The sequence below is a fragment of the Leucopleurus acutus genome (genome assembly GCF_964270905.1).
Source record: "Leucopleurus acutus genome assembly, chromosome: 18".
In the NCBI taxonomy this organism is placed as follows: Eukaryota; Metazoa; Chordata; class Mammalia; order Artiodactyla; family Delphinidae; genus Leucopleurus; species Leucopleurus acutus.
This window is the reverse complement of record NC_139160.1, coordinates 18236916-18261014: the sequence shown is the minus strand read 5'-3', so window position 1 is coordinate 18261014 and position 24099 is coordinate 18236916. Positions and strand designations below refer to the sequence as shown.

Below are 24099 nucleotides of genomic sequence, written 5' to 3'. Positions count from 1 at the left end.
CCGCAACGGGAGAGGCCACAACAGTGAAAGGCCCGCGTACAGCAAAAATAAATAAATTAATCAATTAAAAGCTGGGCTTTTTACAAATTGAGTAATAATTTTGAAGAACCTTTTTTAGTATCAAGATTTGGTCTCATTTTAATTCATTCACACCACACACACACACACACACACACACACACACACACACACACACACACACACACACACACACACACACACACACACACACACACACACACACACACCCCAAGAATACATCCTGTTCTTTTTCAGCAGAGGCATATTAAATAAGTCCACTGTTAATTGCACATGATGTTCATAAAGTTGATTAAGATCTTTTTCCTATTAAGAGAAGAAAAATGTTCTTTAAGCTAAAGTAATAAATTTGTTTCACTTAAATTATTTATCCTGCTTTTGCTATACAAATTAAGTCACAGAAACTCTAAGATGCAATTTCACAAGTACTTGTATTGGAAACATTACTTCTGACACTTTACAAACCTTTGTCTTTTTAAAAATAAAATATTTTTATGTGTTATGAAAGTAATACATGTTTATTATTATTTTTTTGCGGTACGTGGGCCTCTCATTGTTGTGGCCTCTCCCGTTGCGGAGCACAGGCTCCAGATGCGCAGGCTCAGTGGCCATGGTTCACGGGCCCAGCCGCTCCGCGGCATGTGGGATCTTCCCGGACCGGGGCACGAACCCGTGTCCCCTGCATCGGCAGGCGGACTCTCAACCACTGCGCCACCAGGGAAGCCCCATGTTTATTACTTATAAAATTGACAGAAGAAAAAAAAATCCCTCATAATTCCACCACCTAGAGACTACTAACATTTTTGTGTTGTTTCTCAATCTTTTTTCACTATTTCCTTTACTCATTTGATATCATTTAATTCTGGATCCTGCCCTTTTCACTTAACATAGGAAAATCCTCATGCTGTAATACTGTCATAAACACTGGAGTGGCAACTTAGTCTAATGCTTTGGGAGTAGCCAGTGGTTTCGCAATTAGCTTGCCTGGGTTCAAATCCTGGCTCCATCTCTTACTAGTTGTGTAACCTTGCGTGAATTACTTTACCTTTTTCTGTGTCATCTTCCTCATCTGTAAAATGGAGTGTTACTGGTACATACTACATGGAACTTCTATTGAAAAATGAATGACTTGATGTTTGTAAAGGTCTTAGATAGTGCTTGGCATATACTATGTACTTTATGTGCTTGTTATTTTTATTTTATTTTATTTTTAAATTCAGTTTATTTAAACTAAATTTTTTTTTAAAGTTCACCAATTTCTCCCACCCCCACCCTTATCTTTGTCAACCACCATTCTGTTCTCTGTGTCTGTGAACTTGGGGGTTTTTGTTTGTTTGTTTTTAGATCCCACATATAAGAGAGATCATATGGTATTTGTCTTTCTCTGTCTGACTTACTTCACTTAGCATAATGCTCTTGAGATCCCTGTGTGTTGTTCCAGATGGCAAGATTTCATTGTTTTATGGCTAGATAATATTCCACTGTGTGTGTATGTATATATATGCCACAATTTCTTTATCCATCCATCTGTTGATGGGCACTTAGGTTGTTTTCATATTTTGGCTTTTGTAAGTAAATGATGCTTCAGTGAACATTGGGAGTGCATATATCTCTTCAAGTCAGTGTTTTCATCTTCTTTGGATAAATATCCAGAAGTGAAATTGCTGGATCATATTGTAGTTCTATTTTTAATTTTTAGAGGACCCTCCATACTGCTCTCCATAGTGGCTGCACCAACTTACACTCTCACCAACAGTGCCTGACAGCTCCCTTTTCAGCACACCCTAACCCCAACACTTTTCTAGTCTTTTTGATAATAGCCATTCTGACAGGTGTGAGGTGGTATCTCACTGTGGTTCTGATTTGCATTTCCCTGATGATTAATGATGTAGAGTATCCTTTTGTGTACCTGTTGGCCATCTGTATATCTTCTTTGGAAAAATGTGTATTCAGATCTTCTGCCCGTTTTTTAATTGGATTTGTCGGGTTTTTGCTATTGAGTTGTATGAGTTCTTTATATATTTGGGATATTAGCCTTTTGTCAGATATGTGATTTGCAAATATTTTCTCCCATTCAGTAGGTTGCCTTTTCGTTTTCTTGATGGCTTCTTTTGCTGTGCAGAAGCTTTTTAGTTTGTTGTATTCCCAGTTGTTTATTTTTGCTTTTGTTGCTTTTGCTCTTGGTGTCAGATTCAAAAAATTGCCAAAATCTATGTCAAGGAGCTTACCACCTGTTTTCTTCTAGGAATTGTATGGTTTTTATTATCATTTTATCGTCCTCTTAATGATTGCATAACAGTCCATTGTAGCAATGTAACATGTTTATTCCCTTATTATTGAACATTTAAATTGTCTGTCATTTTTACCAGTCTTATGGAATTATTAACTTCAACCACTTCAGAATATAACTACTATCTGAGTTTTCTATGTTGTCAGATATTTACAGTGTATGAGTGTGCCTTGAGGATTGTTCAGCAAGTTATATATTGAGTATAAAGAAAAAGAATTTTTAATAATCCAGTCTAAAACTAGATAAATGAGTAGGAGAGAAACTATTTATGAGACTTCTGAGTACTTACTTTTAAGTAAGTACTTAAAAGTTTTGAAGTACAAATCGAGTACTGTTGAACATGGCTGTCATTTAAAAATAGTTCTCTCTCCTACTGGTTTATAGTTTTAAATTTCAGTTAAGTAAGACTTACCTAAATTGCCTGAATGTTACTTTAGTAAGAATTAGAATAACTGCATTGTTCCCTCATATTTCTCTGCACATCACATATTTGTCTTTCTCTCCCAGCTCTTCCCATTGTGTCCTCTGGTGTTGTACCTTATCTTTATGCTGAAAGACCTCACATACTTTTCCAGAACAGAAGTAATATAGGATAACAGTGAAGACAATGGATTTGGGGCTCAGATCCTTGCTTACCCATTTATTAGTTATGTAACCATGTTTGAGATATTTAATCTCTATCCACAGTTTCTTCATCTGCAAAATGGGAATAATCATAGCTACTTTTGTAAAGATTACATGAGGTAATTTAGGGCCTGATACATGGCCAACACTCAGTAAATGTTAGGTATTATTATTATGATCATACATATAATCATCATCACCACTACTACCATCCACACCCCCATAATTACATTACCAACATAATTACTTCCTCCACTTCCTGTTCTACTTGAACAGAAACCTCATTCCCAGGACATGGCTTTTCTTGTAAATTTCTTAGACGTTACTCCTTTTCTAGCATCCAGCCCTTGTTTCAGAAAACCAAGAGGTCAGCATACACCGAGTTTGTCATTCCCACTTTCAAACTTTCTTCAATTTATTGCATATCACACCTACTTTGGGGCTCACAGGATTCTGCTGTTTCATTCTGTCATCTACTTACCTCATAATCACTTTCCTGTGTTCTTAAATCATAAGCTCTGTAAGAGCTGCATCCTGAGCAACTGGGTTTATGGCTGGCACATAGAAAGGGTTCAATAAATATTTGTTGAATTAATAAATGAAAAATAAATCTGCTAAGAAAATTTGTGTTCAAAAACTGGTTGCATGGATGTATGGATGGATGAACGAAATTATCCCCTGGTTCAAAACTTTCTACTTCAAGTTTTACTTTTAGAGGAGACTTATGGACATTCCTATATTAGTGTCAACAAAGCTCATGGCTTAAAACAACACAAATGTATATTCTTACAGTTCTATAGATCAGAAGTCCAAAATGGGTCTCACTAGACTAAAATCAAAATGTTGCCAGGGCTGCATTCCTTCTATAGACTCTCAGGGAGAATCTGTTTCCTTGCCTTTTCCTGCTTCTAGAAGCTGCCCACATTCCTTAGCTTGTGAACCTCTTCTTCCACCTTCAATGCCAGCGATGGCGGGATGAGGCTTTTTCATGTTGCATCCCTCTAGCACTGACTCTCCTGCCTCCCTCTTTCACTTTTAGGACCCTTGTGATTACATTGGTAATGTGATTACATTGCCCAGATAATCCTGGACAACCTCCCCATCTCAAGATGATTCGCAACTTTAATTCCGTATGCAACCTTGCCATGTAATATAACATAGCCACAGGCTCCAGGGATTGGGACTGGGAGGTCTTTGGGGGACCGTTATTCTGCCTACCACAATCCATAGTTCATATCCTTGCTACATAGTTCTTCACCTTCCCAGTGCCAGGTAATTTACCTCTATTCCCCTTTTGTCCTTCTTAGCCATGGCCACATTAGGACTTTTCCATTGCTCAAAACTGCCCCAACTCTGAAACCTTAAACTACAGAATTTTATTTTCAGTTCTTCTGTATTTTGGAAAAGTATTCAGGGGCCAGATTATAAAAGCCTTATTTACTAGGTTGAGTAGCCTGAACTTGAACCTGAACAAAGCAGGAAGTCGATACAGAGTTTCATTGAGGAAAAAAATAAATGGCCACAGCCAAAGAAACCAGTCTTTAAATAGGAAATATTGAATTAATCACATCTCATGTACTAATCTTTTTTTCCCCCCTTAATCTGCATTTAATTAGGAAAGGGAGGAAGGAAAGCATGGACCCTTAGGAGATAATGAAGAGATGGCCAGAGTATCTACTGACAAAAAACAGGTGAATTTTTATGATTTAAAAAAAAAGCATAGGCTCATAATAACAAAGCAAAAGGAATGGTATAAAGTAGAATAAAAGTCTCTTTTATACTCAAGTTCCCCATTCCCACTTCCAAGAGAGTTTTTGTATCCTCTTCTAAAAATCATAAATTTACAAGACTATACATGTCTCTCCAAAGGTTGGGGGTGGTGAGGGAGAACAGATGGGATTATGTATTCTGTAATATGTTCCTACATCTTGCTCTTTCTTAAAATTTTTCAAATTTAACTCTTCTCACCTTCCCATATTAGTTTACATAGATGTGTTGAGAAACACTCTCCATGTTCTTTCAAACTCCAACACATCCTGCTGGTCTTGCCAAGAATGCAAGGCCCTAACTGTTCTTTACCTAGGCCATTTCTCAAGAGTTGTGTTTGCCGCAAGCAACCTTGAGGGCTGAGATAATGTCTCCCTCTGGGACATAGAGCAGGTTTGCTCACTATTTGCAATAAAACGTAACAGATTCCCGAGCTGTGTTCCTCTCCTGTAACACAATCCACTTCATGTCCAGGAATCCATATGGACCCATCTGCATGACCCCTTGTGGGACTTGGGGGCAAGGGAACCATCACAAACATGATGTCACATGGCTTGCTGTGCTGTGAACCATAAAGTCCTTTGTTTCTGACCCAGGAGTTTCATGTCTTCTGCTAGCATCCATGAAACAGTAACAGGCTAACTTACTAGCTTGTAAGTATGGTAAAATCAAAGCCCAAACCTGGCAAGATGAGCCTTGTTCTTTTTAATATTGCATAATATTTCCTTGCTATTTTAATCCTTTGAGTTTTCCAGACAGATTCTGATTCATTGGGTGTGAAGTGGAGACATGTATATTTTGAAAAAAGTTACCTTGATGATTCTGATATACATTCCTGGAGATTTCCTGACTATTTCTGAGAGTGAGTCTCTAAAATGCCCAAAAGAATATAGAAATAATTTATTTTAGAATAGTTAGATGTTTTTAATTATAAGAAAGGCAAAAGGGAAGAGTCGTGAATTGCCATTTAAGTAAATGTACTACTTCATGTACAAACCAGACTGTCCTCTTTTGCCTATGTTTTAATGTAAAACTCTGTGACTAGGATTACATAGACACTTGCCAAGGTGTTAGTGAAGTGAAGCAAAATCAGGATCCAGAACAGTGATTCACTGCAAAGATTCAGTCTTCTGGGAGTTGGAGTAAGTGGAAGTATCGAAATGGAATGCAACTTAGGCTTTTATTGGTTTTGTTTTGTTTTCAGTTTGGGATGGAAAAATCTTGGTCTCAAACTTGATATTTTGGCCTTAACTAGAAACAAAATGGAAAAAAAAAAAGATATTTTCTGAAGTGAAAAGGACTCTAGACAAAAAAGTGATAAACTTGGCCTAAAAGATTGTTCCAATAAAAAAATAAATTGTTGAGTATGTTTCCCATTTTTTAGGAATAATTTTTTTTAAAGTCTTTTGTGGTCAGGGTTTCTGGCTTTATTCCTGTCTGCATAACTACTTAGAAAATCTAAAGCTAAAATCATTTAATTGCAGCCATTTCCATTGGTCACAATTGGTTCATTTAAATAAAAGGAGCTCTAGTCTACTGAGATCTTTTGATAAGGCCTCATCAGTGGCAATTTTTTTAAAAGCTTGCTGGAAGTATTTAGAAGTAGATACTAACATATACTTTATGTTTGAGGAACATAAAGCTCTTAAGAAATTTTGGGATAGGGAGGGGAAAGGAGTCAAGGTAAATTTAAGGCTTATTTTAAAAGCCAGTATAGGCAGGTCTTTCATATTTAATCTATGTTTTTGGACATATATTTTGTAAGGGAAGGATTTTTATATTCCTTTTAAATGTCCAGAATGTTTAGGAGATGGTTGATTACCTCTGAAAGGGAATTCTATGAAATCTTCTCTGTTCCTTCACATTTCACAAAGTATCATTCTCCATAGTTTCAAAAATTTATACTCATAATTGAAACCGAAACTTGACTATTTTAGTAAATACAGCTTTGGTCTGATCTTTAAAGTGATTTCAAATGTGTCCTATTGGGAATAACTGTAGAGTAGAATCCCTTTGAAAGGGAGTAGGGAATAATGGACACTGTTCTCAGCCCAAGTCCCCCTCATATTGTAAAATCCCTTATGAACCCAAGGATTAGGTTTACATTCCTTACTTCAGGATCTTTTGCTGTGAAAACAGTGTAGACTGTTTTGTGGCTTATGTAGAACTGATTTTTTTTTTTTTTTTTTTTCTGGTACGCGGGCCTCTCACCGCTGCGGCCTCTCCCGTTGCGGAGCACAGGCTCCGGACGCGCAGGCCCAGCGGCCATGGCTCACGGGCCCAGCCGCTCCGCGGCATGTGGGATCTTCCCGGACCGGAGCATGAACCCGTGTCCCCTGCATCGGCAGGCGGACTCTCAACCACTGCGCCACCAGGGAAGCCCTGTAGAACTGATTTTTAACCTTAGTCTATTCTATCTGATATTAATATTGTTATAGCAACTTATTTGATTAGTATCTGTGTAAGTTAGGACACTTTAGGTTTAAAGTAACCACTCTTCAAAACTCCAGCCGGTGCTCAGCCTCTGGGGCTTAAAGCAAAGTCGGCCCAGTCCCTTATTGTGGGTGGGAAACTGCTGAGATAGCTGCACTTTACTGCTTCTGCTTTGAGTTCTGTCTTCCTTTCTAACACCTGAGGGTTATGTCTTCCTTTCTTTTGAACTTGACTATGCATTTTAAAACATTTTTAAAATTATAAATAATCTATATATTTGTAGGAGGTGGGTCCTACCACATTAGGCTAGACTGCCATAGTCCTAAAGATTGTTAGAGTCAATTTTTAGAAAGAAGTTGAGAATTATCTTTATTTTAGTCAGTATTTAAAATATTTAAAAATTTAGTAGATGTAAGCTATCGTATATAGGATGGATAAACAACAAGGTCCCTGTATAGCACAGAGAACTATATTCAATATCCTATCATAAACCATAATGGAAAAGAATATTTAAAAAAAAAGAATGTATATATATGTATAGCTGAATCACTTTGCTTTACAGCAGTAATTAACACAACATTGTAAATCAACTATACTTCAATAAAAAAAATTTTTTTGAAAAATTAATATGACCTCTGATTTAGTTCTGCCTTTTACCATCTATGGGTCTTTCAGAAAATCATGTAAACTCTGGGCTTCACTTATTCATGTGTAAAATCACAGGGTTTTCCAAGTTTTTCCTTATTATCTAGAAGCTTAATACTAAGTAGTCTTAGACTAGATTAAGAAACAAGTCAAATCGACTTCATTATTGCTCTTTACTAGGTTAAAATGTATTCATTTTTTACTAGGGTAAATTTATGATAATTAAATGCATAATTGTTTGGTTAATAAAGTCTAGATTTAGAAAATTTCTGGTAGAAAGTCAACATTAAACTTTCAGAAAAATTTTTGGACCTAAAGAGAAATGTGCTTTTGTTCAAACTGTGTTCAGATGAAGAATTAAACAAAACTTTCATTTTATTAATAAATCAAGTATAATCCATGATACGATCATTAGATATTATAACTAATCACATAAATTATAAAATAAATTATTATTTTGTATCTTAATGTAGGTGAAGAGAACTGGTCTTGTGGTGGTGAAAAACATGAAAATTGTTGGTCTCCACTGTTCAAGTGAAGATTTACATGCTGGGAAAATCGCTCTGATAAAACATGGGTCAAGGTTGAAAAACTGTGATCTTTATTTTTCCAGAAAACCATGTTCTGCTTGTTTGAAAATGATTGTAAATGGTAAGTGCAGATAAGGCTTTGTTGGAGATTAATAGCATTTTTCTGAGAACAAATCAAGTGGGAACAAATTGCCTAAACACCACAGAGATAATTTAAAAATATAAATATATATCTGAAGACAGTTTGATGTACTGTAAGAAGAAGAGTCGGAAAACATGGATTCTGGTCTCAGCTCTGTCACTAACTAGTTAGATGACCCTCAGTGTATTGGTAGATTTAATACTAGCTGTTATAACAAATAAACATCAACATTTCAGTGGCTTAATACACTAGACACTTATCACCCATGTGATAATCCAGTGCAAGTGTTGCTGAACAGCAGACAGTTATTCTCCATGTGGTTGATCCGTGGGCCTAGGCATCTTCTGTCTTGTTGCTACTGTCATCCTTCTGGCCTCCTCTGCATCTAGAGACAGAGAGTAGAGAAGGCATACCTGCTTCTTAAAAACCCTGGCTTGGAAGTCACAGACATCATTTCTGTTCACATCCATTGTGGGAACTGTAGTTTCTGGCTGGGCGGCTGCCTCCCAATGACTACTTTACCCTTTGGAAGGAGGAGAACAAAGTATTAACATATAGCTATCTATCTCTGCCACTCTGGGCTACTCACTAATCCTCTTTGTGCTTATGATTCTATTTTGCACCCAGGTAAGTATTCAGACCACTTTCCTATTTAAAAAATAGTATATCTTTTACATAGGCACTGTGATGATTGTGATTTATAATATGAATTATATACTTAGTCTTCATTCCATTCTGGACACAGAGCAACTAAAATCTTTTGAATTTCCTGAGTGTTAAGAATGAGAAAGGTGTCTTTTGTTATTCATAACAAGTCCCTTTCCACCATTACTGAGTTTATGTTAATGAAGTAACTTTTGGGAATCCCCTATGGATGGGGCCTGGTTGCCAGGGGAACCAGCCAGGTGACTAGAGGGTTGGAACTTGCAGCCTCACCCCCACCAGACCTCTGGGGAGGAGAGCCGGGCTATAGTTTGAGTTCAAACACCAATGGCCAGTGATCTAATCAATCATGCCTGTGTAATGAAGCTTCCTTAAAACCCAAAAGGACACAGTTCAGAGAGCTTCTGGGGAAAAAAAGGCTAATGTAGTTCCTAATCCTTTCCCTCAAGCTGTTATTTGGGGGCAAAAAGGGGCAAAAACCAATTTAATGTAATACATCATGTAATACCAAATGAGTAATAACAGCTGTAAATGATATATGAGCTCAGAGGAGAGACAAGTGATCCCTGCAGGCTGGCATGTTATAAATAGCTGGGGCTTAAGCTGGACCTTCATGGGTCAGATGTAGAGGAGGAGGAACACATTCCTGGTCAGGAGGACAATGCATGCGGGGTCATCAAGTTGTGAGAAGCAGGGTTCTGGGGGTCAGTGTTAGGGGTGGAAAATTATTCTTGAAGAGAATAGTGGCAGAAGGATTATAATGATAGGTTGGGGCCTTAATGGAGAACTTTGAAAAACTGTCTGGCCTTTGGGCTTTATCTTATAGAACAGAGTTGCTAAATTTGCTTTGAGGAAGAGCTGTTTTTGTTTATATCAAAGTCTTAAGAGTAATGATCAGATCGGTGATCAGGGCAGTTCCCTTAAGCTACAGGTGGAAGCACTTCCAGAAGAAATGGTCATGTGGCTAGAGTCTCCTGGCCTGCATCGAGTATTTCAAGCTGGTAAGTAGGTACCTATGATAAGTTATTAGATTCTGTAGTCTTTCCCCTGCAATTACGAATAGAGAAGGTAAGTGTGATAGTGGTGGTGGCATTTTTTTCTCCTTTTCCCATTGAAGAGTTTTGAGCAGGATGTAACATGATTAAGATGATTATTTGTTGTTGTTATTGAATTAGAACATGGAAAGATAAAGAGCTTGAGAGCTTGGTTAGTAGACTTGCATTAGATAAGGTGTAAAATAGGGTTCAGGTGGTGGCATTGATCTAGAAAGGAAAGAATGTGAAAGAACCAGACATTTGTGGACTGATCTCTTCTAGAGTCAAGAGAGAAGAATGAATAAAAAGTCGTGTTTTGCGCTGAGTTGACTACACTTAAAGCACTCTTAATAGCCTCAGAAGCCAAGAATTAGAAAAATGGAGGAGTACGAGTAATTCACCATTGCTTGTGTCTTTGAGTTCAGACACTTAAACCTTGCAAGAGAGATAATGAAATGTGGAAAATAAGGAAGGACATGCAATGGAAATGCTTTTATGCTGGTATTAGAGCCATATATAAATAAAATTGCTATGTTTGATTAGGCTTATACGTTATTTACTTATCTTGGAAAGGGGCATGGTTTAACCCCATGCTCTAGCTAACTTATTTCAGTTATAATTACTGTTACCTCAGTTACAAAGCAAACATTTCTAAAGCATAGTGGTTCTCAAAGTGTGGTCTGTGACCTCCTCATGGTCCACAAGGTCAAAACTATTTTCATAATAATACTACATTTATGCTAATAGTACTAAAAAAATGTTGAGTAAGCCTACTGTTGCAGTTGTATGAATCAAGGCAATAGTAGTAGTCATTGTACTCTTACATAGCCACCTATTTGGAGTTAAAAAAAAAGGTGGAGGGTGTGGAGTTTCATGTAAGAATGTCATTGATGAAACAGTAAAAAAAAAAAAAAAAAAAAATCAATTTTATTAAACCCAACCCTTAGTACGCATCTTTTTAAGATTCTGTATGAGAAAATAGGAGGTGGACATAAAGCACTTTTGCTATAAACCTAAGTATGAAGTTTGCCTTAAGGAAAACCGCTTATGCAATTGTTTGAGTCACAAACTGAATTATCCAATAATTTTCATGGAACACCATGAACTAACAAACCATAGTTACTTAGACTTGGCTATTTGGCAGACATTTTCTCAAAACTGAATGAAGTGAAACCGTCACTTCCAGGAAAACAACTGACAGCATTTATTGCCACTGATAAAATTTGAGCCTTCAAGTGAAAATTAGAATTGAAAAACTCCTGTCTGCCATCATCATAAGCTTACAGCTTCCCACTGCTTAAAGACTCTTCTGATGAGATTGGTGGTTATATTAATGATTTTTTTTTTTTTTAAGTATTGTGAAATCAGTAAACTCTTGTTTTCCAAATGACCAGTGCATGACGCTAGAAAATCATGCGTGAGTGAAAGAGCCATTCTAAGTGTAAGATAGACCAGAGGACTTTAACAGTACAAAAAGTTTGTTGTGTGACTTCAGATTCCACACTGTTACTCACCTCTAAGAAGCTATCCCTTCTCAAAATTTTATGTAGTGTGAAGAATATTCATAATTATTTGAAATGGCTGTTAAAATACTCCTTTTTTAACTGCGTATCATGTGAGGCCAGACACTTTTTATATATACTTCAATGAAAAGCTAAGGCAAGAGGTTGAAAGCAGAAGCAGACTTGAGAACCCAACTATCTTCTATTCAGCCGGATAATAAAGAGATTTGTATAAACTTTAATGCCATTCTTCTCAACTGGTGTTTGTTTTGGAAAATTGTTATTTTTTATTGAACTATGTTATTTATATTAATTTATGATGGTTCTTATTGCTATTTTTAATGAATTAATATTTTAAAATTTTGTTTAAATTTTCTAATGCAGTAAGTATCAGTAGATATAGTCCACATAAACAAAAACTCTTTGGGGTCCTCAGCGATTTTTAAGAGTGTAACAGAGTCTGAGACCAAAAATTTGAGAACCTTTGCTGTAGCTTCTGCTACTAGTACATGAAAATACGTTTAAACATTGGTCATCCCCTCTTCTTGAATCAAGATTACTAGAAGCAACCAGAATGCTTAGATGAAAGATTGATCATTACTGCTGGTTAGGAAATGAATTATGAGAACTCCAACAGAGGGAAAAAGAAACAGCCAGAGGAAACATTCTGATAGCTTTGAGGCCTTCAAGATTACTTTACAGCCCAAGGCACAGTAAGGGTCAGTAGTAGGAGGGAGTAGATAGAAATGTGTGTTTGTTTAACTCGAATTTTTTAGTTCATCTATATCTTTGAATGAAGAAAACGTGTGGGCCATCTGCCTGTTCACTTCTGGGCACAATTAGCAAAAACATAAATGCCTCTCCTAGCAGAAGTTACATGAGACACTAGCAAAGGCGTTTCTTCGTTGTAAAATAGTAACTAATTGATAAACATTTATGTGCTTAGTTTTGTATAAGGCATCTCATCATTCATTCTCAAACACAAATTAAAAACTTCTCATATTTGTTACCCAGTTTTGTTTTCTCTTTTGTAAATTGTTCATATATTTTGCCTCTCTTGGAGGCTTTATTCTTGTCAATTCATATGTGCTCTTAGTGGATTAAAATCTCTGTATATCAAAGATTACTAACCTTTTCTCTGTTACATTTATTGAAAAATGTTCCTTCTAGTTTGTTGTTTTGTCTTCAATTTTGTGGACTTAAAAACAATTAATATTGCTTCCTCTCCCCCCCGCTTCCCTGCTGCCCTCACATTACAAATTCTTTGTGGACGTTTTGGATAACTGCATATTTTATTATGAGGAAAACTGTAATGTGTTAAACCTATTCCTCTATTTTGGCCATTTAGATTTTTTCTATGTTTTTACTGTTTTAAACAATGCTGCACTAAACATATGCATGCGTGAATTTTCTTTTGTCTTTATTTCAAATATTTTCTTAGAAGAGCTTCCCAGAGGAAGAGTTTAGAGTACAGGTACATTTTTCATGTGTGGATGAATTGTTTGTTTCAGGTACAAAACTCTAGCCAGTTATCAGTTATGTTATGGTATTTCTAAAAGCTGCCATTTGATTACTTGGAGGACTCTGGTATATAGTCCTATCTCTGGGCTTTGGGACCACACTTAGCAGAGGTAGTGATTCCACAGATACCTTCCATGGGTTTTGTTGTCGGCAAACTTTTCCTATAAAGGGCCAGATAGTAAGTATTTTAGGCTTTGCAAGCCGTAGGGTATCCATACAGCCATTCAGCTCTCAACTCAGCTACTCCATTGTAGTACAGAAACAGCCAGAGACAATGTCAAAGATTAGGTTTGTCTGTGTTTCCACAAATCTTTATAGGCACTGAAATTTGGGTTTTATATGATTTTCATGTCACAAAATAGTTTTCTTTTGATTTTCCAACTATTTAAAACTGCGAAATCCATTGTTGACCTGCAAGCTGTATAAAAATAGGCAACAGATAATAAAAAAATAGGACAGATTTGGCCTGTGGCCGTAGTTTGCCAGCACTTGGGCTCTATTATTGGTGACTTGGTAATAGACTTTTATTATATTGGGACCTTTGGACCTACTGCAGTGATATGGTGGATTTATCAAGAAAACCCTTAATTTCAGCATGCATCTGATAACTACCGTTCATATTTTGTGTTTCAGCTGGAGTTAACCGAATTTCATATTGGCCTGCTGATCCAGAAATAAGCTTGCTTACTGAGGCTTCTAGTTCTGAAGATGCAAAGTTAGATGCCAAAGCAGTGGAAAGATTGAAGTCAAACAGTCGGGCCCATGTGTGTGTCTTACTTCAGCCTTTGGTGTGTTACATGGTGCAGTTTGTAGAGGAGACCTCTTACAAATGTGACTTTATTCAAAAAATTTCAAAAACATTGCCGGACACTACCATTGACTTTTATTCTGAATGTAAACAAGAAAGAATAAAAGAATATGAAATGATATTTTTGGTTTCCGGAGAAGAAATGCATAAGCAAATACTGATGACTATAGGTTTGGAGAACCTGTGTGAAAATCCGTACTTTAGCAATCTAAGACAGAACATGAAAGACCTTATCCTACTTTTGGCCACAGTAGCTTCCAGTGTGCCCAACTTTAAACACTACGGATTTTATTGTAGCAATACCGAACAGATTAATGAAATTCACAATCAGAGTTTGCCGCAAGAAATTGCAAGGCACTGCATGGTTCAGGCAAGGTTATTGGCATATCGAACTGGTGAGTTTATACACTTAGTTCATAAATCGGGGCTGCTTGGGTCGTATTTGTCTCAGAAGTAAAGTATTCATTTCATCTATGGTAGCGTTTATTGACTCTTAGATACTAAGGTTTTGTTGGTCATACAAATAAAGAGAAGTTAGTGAGACCCTTGAGTAGACAACTCTTAGAGTAGTTTTAGGATTTCTTGTGGCCTATATCGGGTGCTACATTTATAAATCAGGATCTGATTAGGCCCTTTCTGCTGCTTGCTTTTATCATTTCACAGTTGAATGAGCCCTCCGCTAGATAGGACAAAAAGAGGGGAGAGAGAACCAGAATTATTCTTTTTTTTAACTCTTCAATATTCTGTAGGTATTCAGTATTTAGTAAAAACTTAAAAAATCTTTAAACTAAAAATATTAATTCAAAATAAATAGAATCAAAGTAAAGGAGAATTTTTTCATATTCTTCCAATTTCTGGTATGTCTTCAATCAGCAAGTGGAGAAATCAAACATTTTTACTTTATTATATTAAGTTGTACCTGAGTAAGTATGTGAAAAAGGAAAATATTACTTGGGAATTTTCTCTATCATGATAAAAGGCGGTATCTGTATTTCCAATTATAGAACAGTGTTTTTACATCTCAGCAGACATAACATTTTTCAAAGTAGAATCATGATCACTTTTTTTTTTACATCTTTATTGGAGTATAATTGCTTTACAATGGTGTGTTTCTGCTTTATAACAAAGTGAATCAGTTATACATATACATATGTTCCCATATCTCTTCCCTCTTGTGTCTCCCTCCCTCCCACCCTCCCTATCCCACCCCTCCAGGCGGTCACAAAGCACTGAGCTGATCTCCCTGTGCTACGCGGCTGCTTCCCACTAGCTATCTACCTTACGTTTGGTAGTGTATATATGTCCGTGCCTCTCTCTCGCTTTGTCACAGCTTACCCTTCCCCCTCCCCACATGATCACTTTTTAAAATGCAACTTTGAAATAAGGAAAAGAAAATGCAGGCAGGAGGAACAGTAGAGTAAGATTTGGTGAGTAGGCTATAGTAGGAATTTTTAAACTTATCCCAAGAAGGAGAAGAGAGAAAATCTTCAGAAAAAGTCCATACAAATGCCACTGGTCTGCAGTATATGCTCAACAAAGACCACAGGTTAAAGTAATTTCAGTAAAATGGAGGTTTTCAAATGGCAGCATGTTAGAATCACCCTAGAAACTTCTATTAAATGTAAGAATGCTCAAATTCTAACCCAGAGCTACTAAACCTGGTCTCTAAGGGTATGTCCTAGGTCTGTGAATTTTTAAATTTCTGTAAGGGATTTCAACATTCAGCAGGGTTAATAATCACTTGATTCTTATTAAAGAATTTGATTCTACTATAGGCACAAACTACATGATGCCAAACAACTGTATTCTGTAAAGGTCTGACTTAATGTAAATATCTTGTATCGTGGGCTCTATGTTAGTCTCTGCCAACTCCAGCTTTATAAAGAATTTTTCTCCCAACCATTCTGGAAGGACAGAAACATAAATGGAAACAGCTGTTACAGCTATACTTCACTAATTCTCATTTGCTAATTAGAATTCAGCAGATTCCAGAGTGAGCGTAAGATGGGAGGTGTGAGTCTGTTTTTTTACTTAATCTCAGGAGCTCCTCTCCTAATACCTAACAATACCGTGTATGGCTTCACTATGCAGTAATGTATAGATATAAATTTGCATATATATTCTTTATTAGATACTCTACTAGTATAGTTATAGTATTGTAAATTTATCTGCTGTTACTATGCAGAGTTTTGTACTTATGCGCTTGATGGGTGATTTAGGGTTTTCAAGGTTAATTTTTTGTCTATGTATGACTTTCTTGCCTGGAACCCAAATCCTGAATAGAATGCGACTCTTATGTCATGTGCTCCTTTCCACTGTGAGCTCTTCCAGGGGAGAGACCATGTCCTCATCATTGTTTCTTCCTTAGCACAAAAGAAATATTTTTATATACAAAGATAAATGGTCCACAGTCCCCTACCCAAAGCTCTTGAAGCCAGATGAAAAGGAATTCAGAATTTTTCAGATTTTAGAAAAATAATATGTACATGCTATATGTATGTGTGTCAAGCTGTTTTAAAAAAACTTGATATAAGGGATTGCAGATAAGGAATTCTGGACTGATACTCCTCATTGATGATAATAAAAAATTTATTGAGCACCTACTGTGTGTCAGGCACAGAGCTAGGTGATTTATATATGTACCTCACTTAACATTGAGGACAATCCAGCAAGGTAGATATCCCCTTGACTTAGTGTGTTTCTAATAACTCTAAATTTTATGCTGTTCAGCTCACATAACTTTATTTCACTCTAATAGGTGAAGAAATCATTCCGTTAAACCATTTCATTTAAAAATATACATATGATTAAAAAGAATGCCAAAACTTCTAACAGAGTTCTGAAACTAATTGAAAGTAGGTAATTAATTGATTTTTGAATGATGAGTAAATAGGATCCACAGAGGTGTCATTAAAAATATGTTTCTAGGGCTTCCTTGGTGGCGCAGTGGTTGGGAGTCTGCCTGCCGATGCAGGGGACACGGGTTCGTGCCCCGGTCTGGGAAGATCCCACATGCCGCGGAGCGGGTGGGCCCGTGAGCCATGGCCGCTGAGCCTGCGCGTCCAGAGCCTGTGCTCCGCAGCGGGAGAGGCCACAACAGTGAGAGGCCCGCGTACGGCAAAAAAAAAAAAAAAAAAATATGTTTCTAAGCTACTTTGAGGGTAGCAAAAAAGTGACAAAATTTGTTTAGACTCTAGGGGAAAAAAACAGAGATAGGAGGGCATCACATCTTACCTACCTGGTTTAAGTGTGAGTTTTGATTTCTTTTTATGTCCTGTTTCCCATTAGACTAGGCGTTTTCCAAAGCTGACGATTATGCCTTCCTTCTGAACGACAACGCTAATGATGAAAGTAGGTTGGAGTAGCCAAGAAAGTTAACTGTTTCAAATCATAACTCAGCGGTTCTCAACTTTTAGTTGCCTACGAATCAGAGGTGATGCTCATGAGAAGTACAGATTCCTGAGTCTGCCGCCTCCCTTGGAGAGGTTGATTCATGGAATTTCCATGGGAGCCAGGAGTCTGCCTTTGTAACAAGCGTCCAGTCATTCGGATGCAGTTGGTTTGTGAACCACACTTGGACATACCCTGACATGACCACAGTATTGGGAGCTAAAATAACCATGCCTGTGTTCCAGAACCATAGGATAAAGAGTCCTCTGACTTTCAGTGACCGAAGAGTCTCAGGAATTTGGCTCAGTGATTTTAAGTTGACCTTTCCTTCAAGGGTATACAGAGAAAATCCTGTGAATGACCAGATCCTGGGGAGCAATTTACAGACATGAAAGCTTTTTGAGAAACTTTACATAAAAATTACTGATGTGAAAAGATTTTTGAGAAATTACCTCATCTGTCATCCAACCTTGGGGGCTGGGTGAAATCTACTCATCGTATATGGATGAAATTTTATTCTGATTTCAAAAGACATGTAGTAAAGAATATTTTCTTGGTGAAACTAGCCTTAGCTAAGCAGTAGAGCTTTATTTTTGGCTGCGTTGGGTCTTTGTTGCTGCGCGCAGGCTTTCTCTAGTTGCGGTGAGTGGGGTTACTCTTCGTTGCGGTGTGCGGGCTTCTCGTGGCGGTGGCTTCTCTTGTTGCGGAGCACGGGCTCTAGGTGCGTGGGCTTCAGTAGTTGTGGCATGAGGGCTCAGTAGTTGTGGTGCATGGGTTTAGTTGCTCTGCGCCATGTGGGATCTTCCCAGACCAGGGCTCGAACCCCTATCCCCTGCATTGGTAGGTAGATTCTTAACCACTGTGCCACCAAGGAAGTCCCTGAGCTTAGTTTAAAAAATCACATTTTTTTTCCTCCTGACAAGATTTAGGCTGTCCCTAGACTGAAACAGAAAAAGTGGCTCCTGGACTAAAAAATAATAATATGAAAAATACTTAGTATCAATGGTAGGAAAAGTAGACTCTTGATATGAAGAGTTTCTATTTGAGTTTTTCATTTTCTGTTTCAGATTTATACATGTATTAAGTACAATTTTACTTAAAGGTTTTCATTTATAATATAAATGAAATATAATCTTAGGTTTTTAACTTCTATACTGCTTACCTTAGAAAGGAGCATAAAGCCATAATTATATTCTTTTCCCTTCATGTTGTATTCTGACAATCTTGGAAGGAACAAAACTTTTACCCCCAAATTCCTTTCCTGACAGTCTCCATACTATGTTTCTCCCATACACTGTTTCTCCCATACAGTGTTCCTCAGTATCCTGCTCCTTTCCTTCATAGCCCAGCACAGCACCTAGGTTCTTAGATGTTTCCTTGTTACCATCTTCCTTCTCCATTGGACCATAAGCTTCATGAGTATAGGCACTCAGGTATTCAGTAAAGGGGAACCTTTGTTACAAAATTCTTCACATCGGAGGGAGGCAAGGCGGTTGGGTGTGGAGGGCTAAATTTTAGTCAATTTCTTTGCCTGTTTTCTCATCTAGAAAAGGAAATTTCGTCTGCTTTACCTTTAGGATAAAAATGAGATAATGGATAACAAGTGCTTAAAATAAATTATAAAAATGCTTTGTGGTATAATTTTGAAAACCCAAGCTTGCTTGACCTGAAGATGGGGAATTTCATTATAGTGTCATAACTTTCTTTAAAAATTAACTTTATCAGGCATCCTAGTTTTTCATGCATAGGTAGAATAATGTTTCTTTGTACTTTTACTAGAAAAGTATTTAAATATGTTATTATTGGAAGGATTATCTTTTAGGAAATTGTGGGGTGAAGCCACAGTTTCGTTTAATCCTCATCAATATGAAAATGCCTGAGGGCAAGTTCACAGATAATTTTCACTTTCTCTGTGTAAATGTACCTACTTAACTATATTGGTCTCTTATTAAGATTTTGATAAATACTATGGTTTTTATAATTTGTGTATAATTGTCCTAGAAATTTTTAACTCACCCTTAGTAGTAGTAGAAAGAAAAAGTCAGTTCTTAATATTTAGAATTTCTATTTTGGTTTTGTATTTTCTGTTGAAGGTTAATAGTTTGAAGAAATACAGCCTTTCTTGTTGCAAAGTAAATAGGTTGGTTCTGCAGGGAAATTATAATGTTATATTTGTGACTTCTGCCACTTGATTTAGAAATGGGCATCATGTCACTAACTTGGCATTCTTTTCCCCTCAAGGTAAACTGTGAAGGTCAGGGAAAGGACATCATTTTATTTAAATCAAAATTCCTTTCATGTACCTTCCAGCAAAAAAAAAAAATGTGTGTGTGTGTGTGTATGTATATATATATATATATATATATATATATATATATATGAAAGCCCACAAAGATTTGTTTATGTTTGTATTATGAGTTTGAACTTTTTTCATAGCAAGAACACTTTCATGAAATGTATTTTCCATGATTAGAGTGCAAAAAATGCTAGGAGAAGACAGATTTGATTGTTGTCAATGGTTATTACACTAAATCCATTAGTTCAGAAACTTCTTTCTTAATTGATTTCATCGTCTATTAGAAATAGTCATTTAAAAACTGACTTGTTGGTGGAAATTCAATAAAGTTACCCTCAGTTCTGGTTACAGCTTTGAAGTCACCTGAGTGCGGGCACTGCCACTGTGTTATCTCTGCACATAGATCATGTGAGATTGGGTTGGTAGTGATACTGTCTATAGTTAGTTTGTACCTAGCTCCCATATATTCTATGCTTGACAATATTTATTTTCATACTTTTCCCGTAATTAGTGAGGTTGTCAAGGATTGCTGCTACATTTATGAAGTATATTTCAATAAATACATGTTTATTATTTTTGGAAAAAATGTATTTCTGAAACTAACAAATCATTGATTTTTACTGAGTTACACGCCATGTATCTTTCAGAGGATCATAAAACAGGAGTTGGAGCAGTCATCTGGGCAGAAGGAAAATCTGTGAGTATGAAAATAATTCTTTATAAACATTTAAACTTGATTTTGTTTAAACATATTTTGATGTTAAGTACATGACATTTTGTTGACCCCTGGGGATTAATATTTCTTATTGGTGTATTTATTAAGTTTTATAAACATTTGCATATTCTCTCAACAGTTTTTTTATATAGATTTATTCATTTAGTGAACATTTATTAAACACCTGCCACAGGGTTGGCTCTGTGCCACAGTGAACAATGGGGAGTTAAGGATCACATAGTCCACCCTTCATAGCCTTATATAGTCTAGTGATGGAGACAGAGGTGAAAAAGAGACTGGTATATAACTGTAATTATAACCTTATACCGTGAGAGCACAGAGGAGGCACCTTTACTCTGCTTGGAGAAATGAGTAAAATACTATTAGGGGAGGTCAGGTGCTATTAGTCTTGAAGAATGAGTAGGAGTTCATCAGGCAGAGCAAGTTAGTGGGACTAGAAGGGTAACATGCAGAGGTAGGGCGTGAGAATGTGGGGAAATGCAAGTAATTTGGCACATTGAAGTCCAGGGTCCTGTGTCTAGCAGAGTAGCAAAAAATTGGGCTGCACCATAAAGAACTCTGTATACCACATAGAGAGTTTAGACTTTATCCATCAGACAGTGGGATACACTAGCACAGTGCTAACCAACAGAAATAAAAGGCAAGCCACATACGTGATTTAAATTTTTTTAGGAGCCACATTAAAAAATTAAAAAGAGGTCTTCCCTGGTGGCGCAGTGGTTGAGAGTCCGCCTGCCGATGCAGGGGACACGGGTTCGTGCCCCGGTCCAGGAAGATCCCACATGCCGCGGAGCGGCTGGGCGCGTGAGCCATGGCCGCTGAGCCTGCGCGTCTGGAGCCTGTGCTCCGCAGCGGGAGAGGCCACAACAGTGAGGGGACCGTGTACCGCAAAAAATAAATAAATAAATAAAATAAAAAGAAACAGGTGAATTAATTTTAAGAATATATTTTACTTGGGACTTCCCTGGCGGTCCAGTGGTGAAGACACCGCGTTTCCACTGCAGGGGGCACGGGTTCGATCCCTGGTTGGGGAACTAAGGTCCCACGTGTCGCGCAGCGTGGCCAAAAAATATATGTATATGTATTTTACTTAATCGTCTGTCCAGAAATATTATCATTTCAACATGTAACCAATATAAAAATATTTGTTAATGTTTTTAATAAAATATTTTGCATTTGGGGGGAGTATTGATTCTTCACAATCCTGTATGTATTTTATACTTATAGCACCTCTCAGTTTGCACTGACCACATGGTGCTATTGGCTACTATACTGGACAGAGCAATCCAAGAATATTTTAAATGGAAAAATGATCTGATTAGATTTGCATGTAAAAAATGAAGTGGGGCTAGACAGGAACTAGGGAGGTTAATAAAAAGAGATGATGAGGACTTGGAATTCTGTGGATGGGTTGGGAGGGCATGGAACCAAGAGATATTTCGTAACTATGAGGATGACTAAAAGATGAGTAGGGGGGCCTAAGTGTCCTTCAACAGACTTTATAACAAGTAATTTTACTATTTGGCTGGATATGTCATGAGCCCCTCAAGTTCAACCTAGCCAATACATTCAGTATCTTCCCGGCTAACCTATTCCTTCACTAGTGGTCACCATCCCATTCCCCATTCCACTTAAACAATCGATCACCAAATGCTGTGAATTCCACCTTCAGACTATCTCTTGACTCTTATTTCTTCCCAAATTGTTAGCACCTATTAGAATAGGTTCCTCTGCCAGAAACTCGCATAGTATTCTGTACAACTCCGTGGTGACGCACATCACAGTTAAATTTACATGTCCAGTTTCTTATCGTCTCCAGATCAGAAGGTTCATGAGGGCTGGGATTCTCTGTCACATTTACCAATGTATTCCCAGAACCTAGCACAGGGCCTGGCCTATGGTTGGAACTCTCCCTTGGATTTATATAAATGCTCAGCAGCCTTTTGGCTTAACACCTGGTTCTCAACTACTTTTTGGAGAATTTAGGTTTCCAGTTATATTATCTACAGTGTAGGCAGCATGGTAAAGTGGAAGGACATGGGTTTGGAGTCAAGCAACCCATCCTTGAATTCTGGCTATGTTGCTTACCAGCTTTGTGACTTTGGACAAGTTATTTAATCTCTTTTGGCCTCAGTTTCCTTATCTATACAATGGGAATAGTAATAGTACTACTGTCTAGGATGTTGTGAGGATTAATTAAATGAAGTAACACATATAAAAGTGAGCATGATGTTTAACCTTTAGTGAATGCTCAAGGATAATTTATTATCAATGAGATAATATATTATTTGTAAGCTTCTGTCGGCTCATCATAACAATGATTTTTATCAAGCTGCTATAGTACTGAGTCTGTTGAAACTATCACATGAGTAACTATGTATAATATATTGAAATTTAGTGAGGTTTATGGCATATTCCAAACTATTATAAACAGTTCTGATTTATAAAATATTTTACTTTTATAGTTGATAAAAGATTCATATTGACACCTAATATGCCACTGACCAGCAGAAATAAAAAAACCACTTAAAAAAAAAAAACCACTTAAGTAGGAAGTTCTATTACACACACACACACACACACACACACACACACATACACAAAAACACAGTAGAGGCTCAGTAAACATGAAAATTAAAGGAAAGTGCATTATTTATTTTCCAACTATATACACTAGCACATTTTTAGCCCAAAACACAAATTGTCTGTTCAAAATATTTTTAGGATTTCTGACTTGCTAACCAGTAGCACAGCACAGAGCATATAAGGAATTAACAATAATTTATTGTGTACCTGCTGTGTATGGAACACTGTAATAGGTCTACTTTAAGTGGCAGAAAGGAGGTATAAAACATGGTTTCTGTTCTCTAGGATCTTATAACCTATTCAGGGAGAGGTGTCTGAATCAAGTGAAACAGTTTGTGAATTAAGCTACTATTTAACTAACTGCTAAAACAAAGGACTGCCTTGAGATTATATACTAGAGATGATCAGGCTGCCTGAAATTTAACTTTGACAAGACCACACTGTGGCAGGAAAATCTAATATTATATTTTTCTGATGGCTCAGTTTATCATGGAAAAGTGAATTCATTATAAGTATGATACTAGGCTTTAAAGATACAATGTAAGATGCCTTTTCAGAATGTTGAAAACAGCTTTGTTGGTTTGCTTACTTTTCATAGAGAAATTGTGATGGAACAGGAGCAATGTACTTCATAGGATGTGGTTATAATGCTTTTCCTGTTGGATCTGAGTATGCTGACTTCCCGCACATGGATGACAAACAGAAAGACAGAGAAATAAGGAAATTCAGATACATTGTACACGCAGAACAGAATGCCTTGACATTTAGGTATGAAATTTGTTCGCATGTATTTTCTATAAAATATAACAAGGATTAGTTAAAATTAGTTTTCTTTTAGCTGTAATTTATTGCCTTTTTAAAAAATTCCAAGAAATATTCTTTTCAGAAGTATAACTTTGGTCCTACTTGGTCTTTGCTACCTGACCTGAAGCCATTGTCAGGGATCCTGCAGGCTTTCAAATTTATTGAGCAAGTCTTTTTTCCTTTCTTCCTTCTCTGTCCAGTATAAAACTGCTTGAAGTTTGTCCTTAGGGTCTTGCATATTTCTGCATTATATAATCAGTTTTGTTTTCTAAATGTAGAGCCCATATAT

The 24099-nt window shown here is 36.9% G+C and overlaps 1 protein-coding gene across 2 annotated transcripts in view; it reads left to right on the top strand.

The window, feature by feature from the left end:
* Window positions 1-24099, top strand: part of CDADC1 (cytidine and dCMP deaminase domain containing 1) — a 40663-nt gene that overhangs the window by 2834 nt on the left and 13730 nt on the right. Inside the window, exons 3-7 of one of the 2 annotated variants that reach the window (XM_082859643.1) lie at window positions 4570-4644; window positions 8272-8449; window positions 13824-14393; window positions 20332-20381; window positions 23605-23774. In XM_082859643.1, the coding sequence (XP_082715769.1) occupies window positions 4570-4644; window positions 8272-8449; window positions 13824-14393; window positions 20332-20381; window positions 23605-23774 (1043 nt within the window). The remainder of the gene's footprint in view (window positions 1-4569; window positions 4645-8271; window positions 8450-13823; window positions 14394-20331; window positions 20382-23604; window positions 23775-24099) is intronic. The other variant, XM_082859644.1, reaches the window with a different exon arrangement.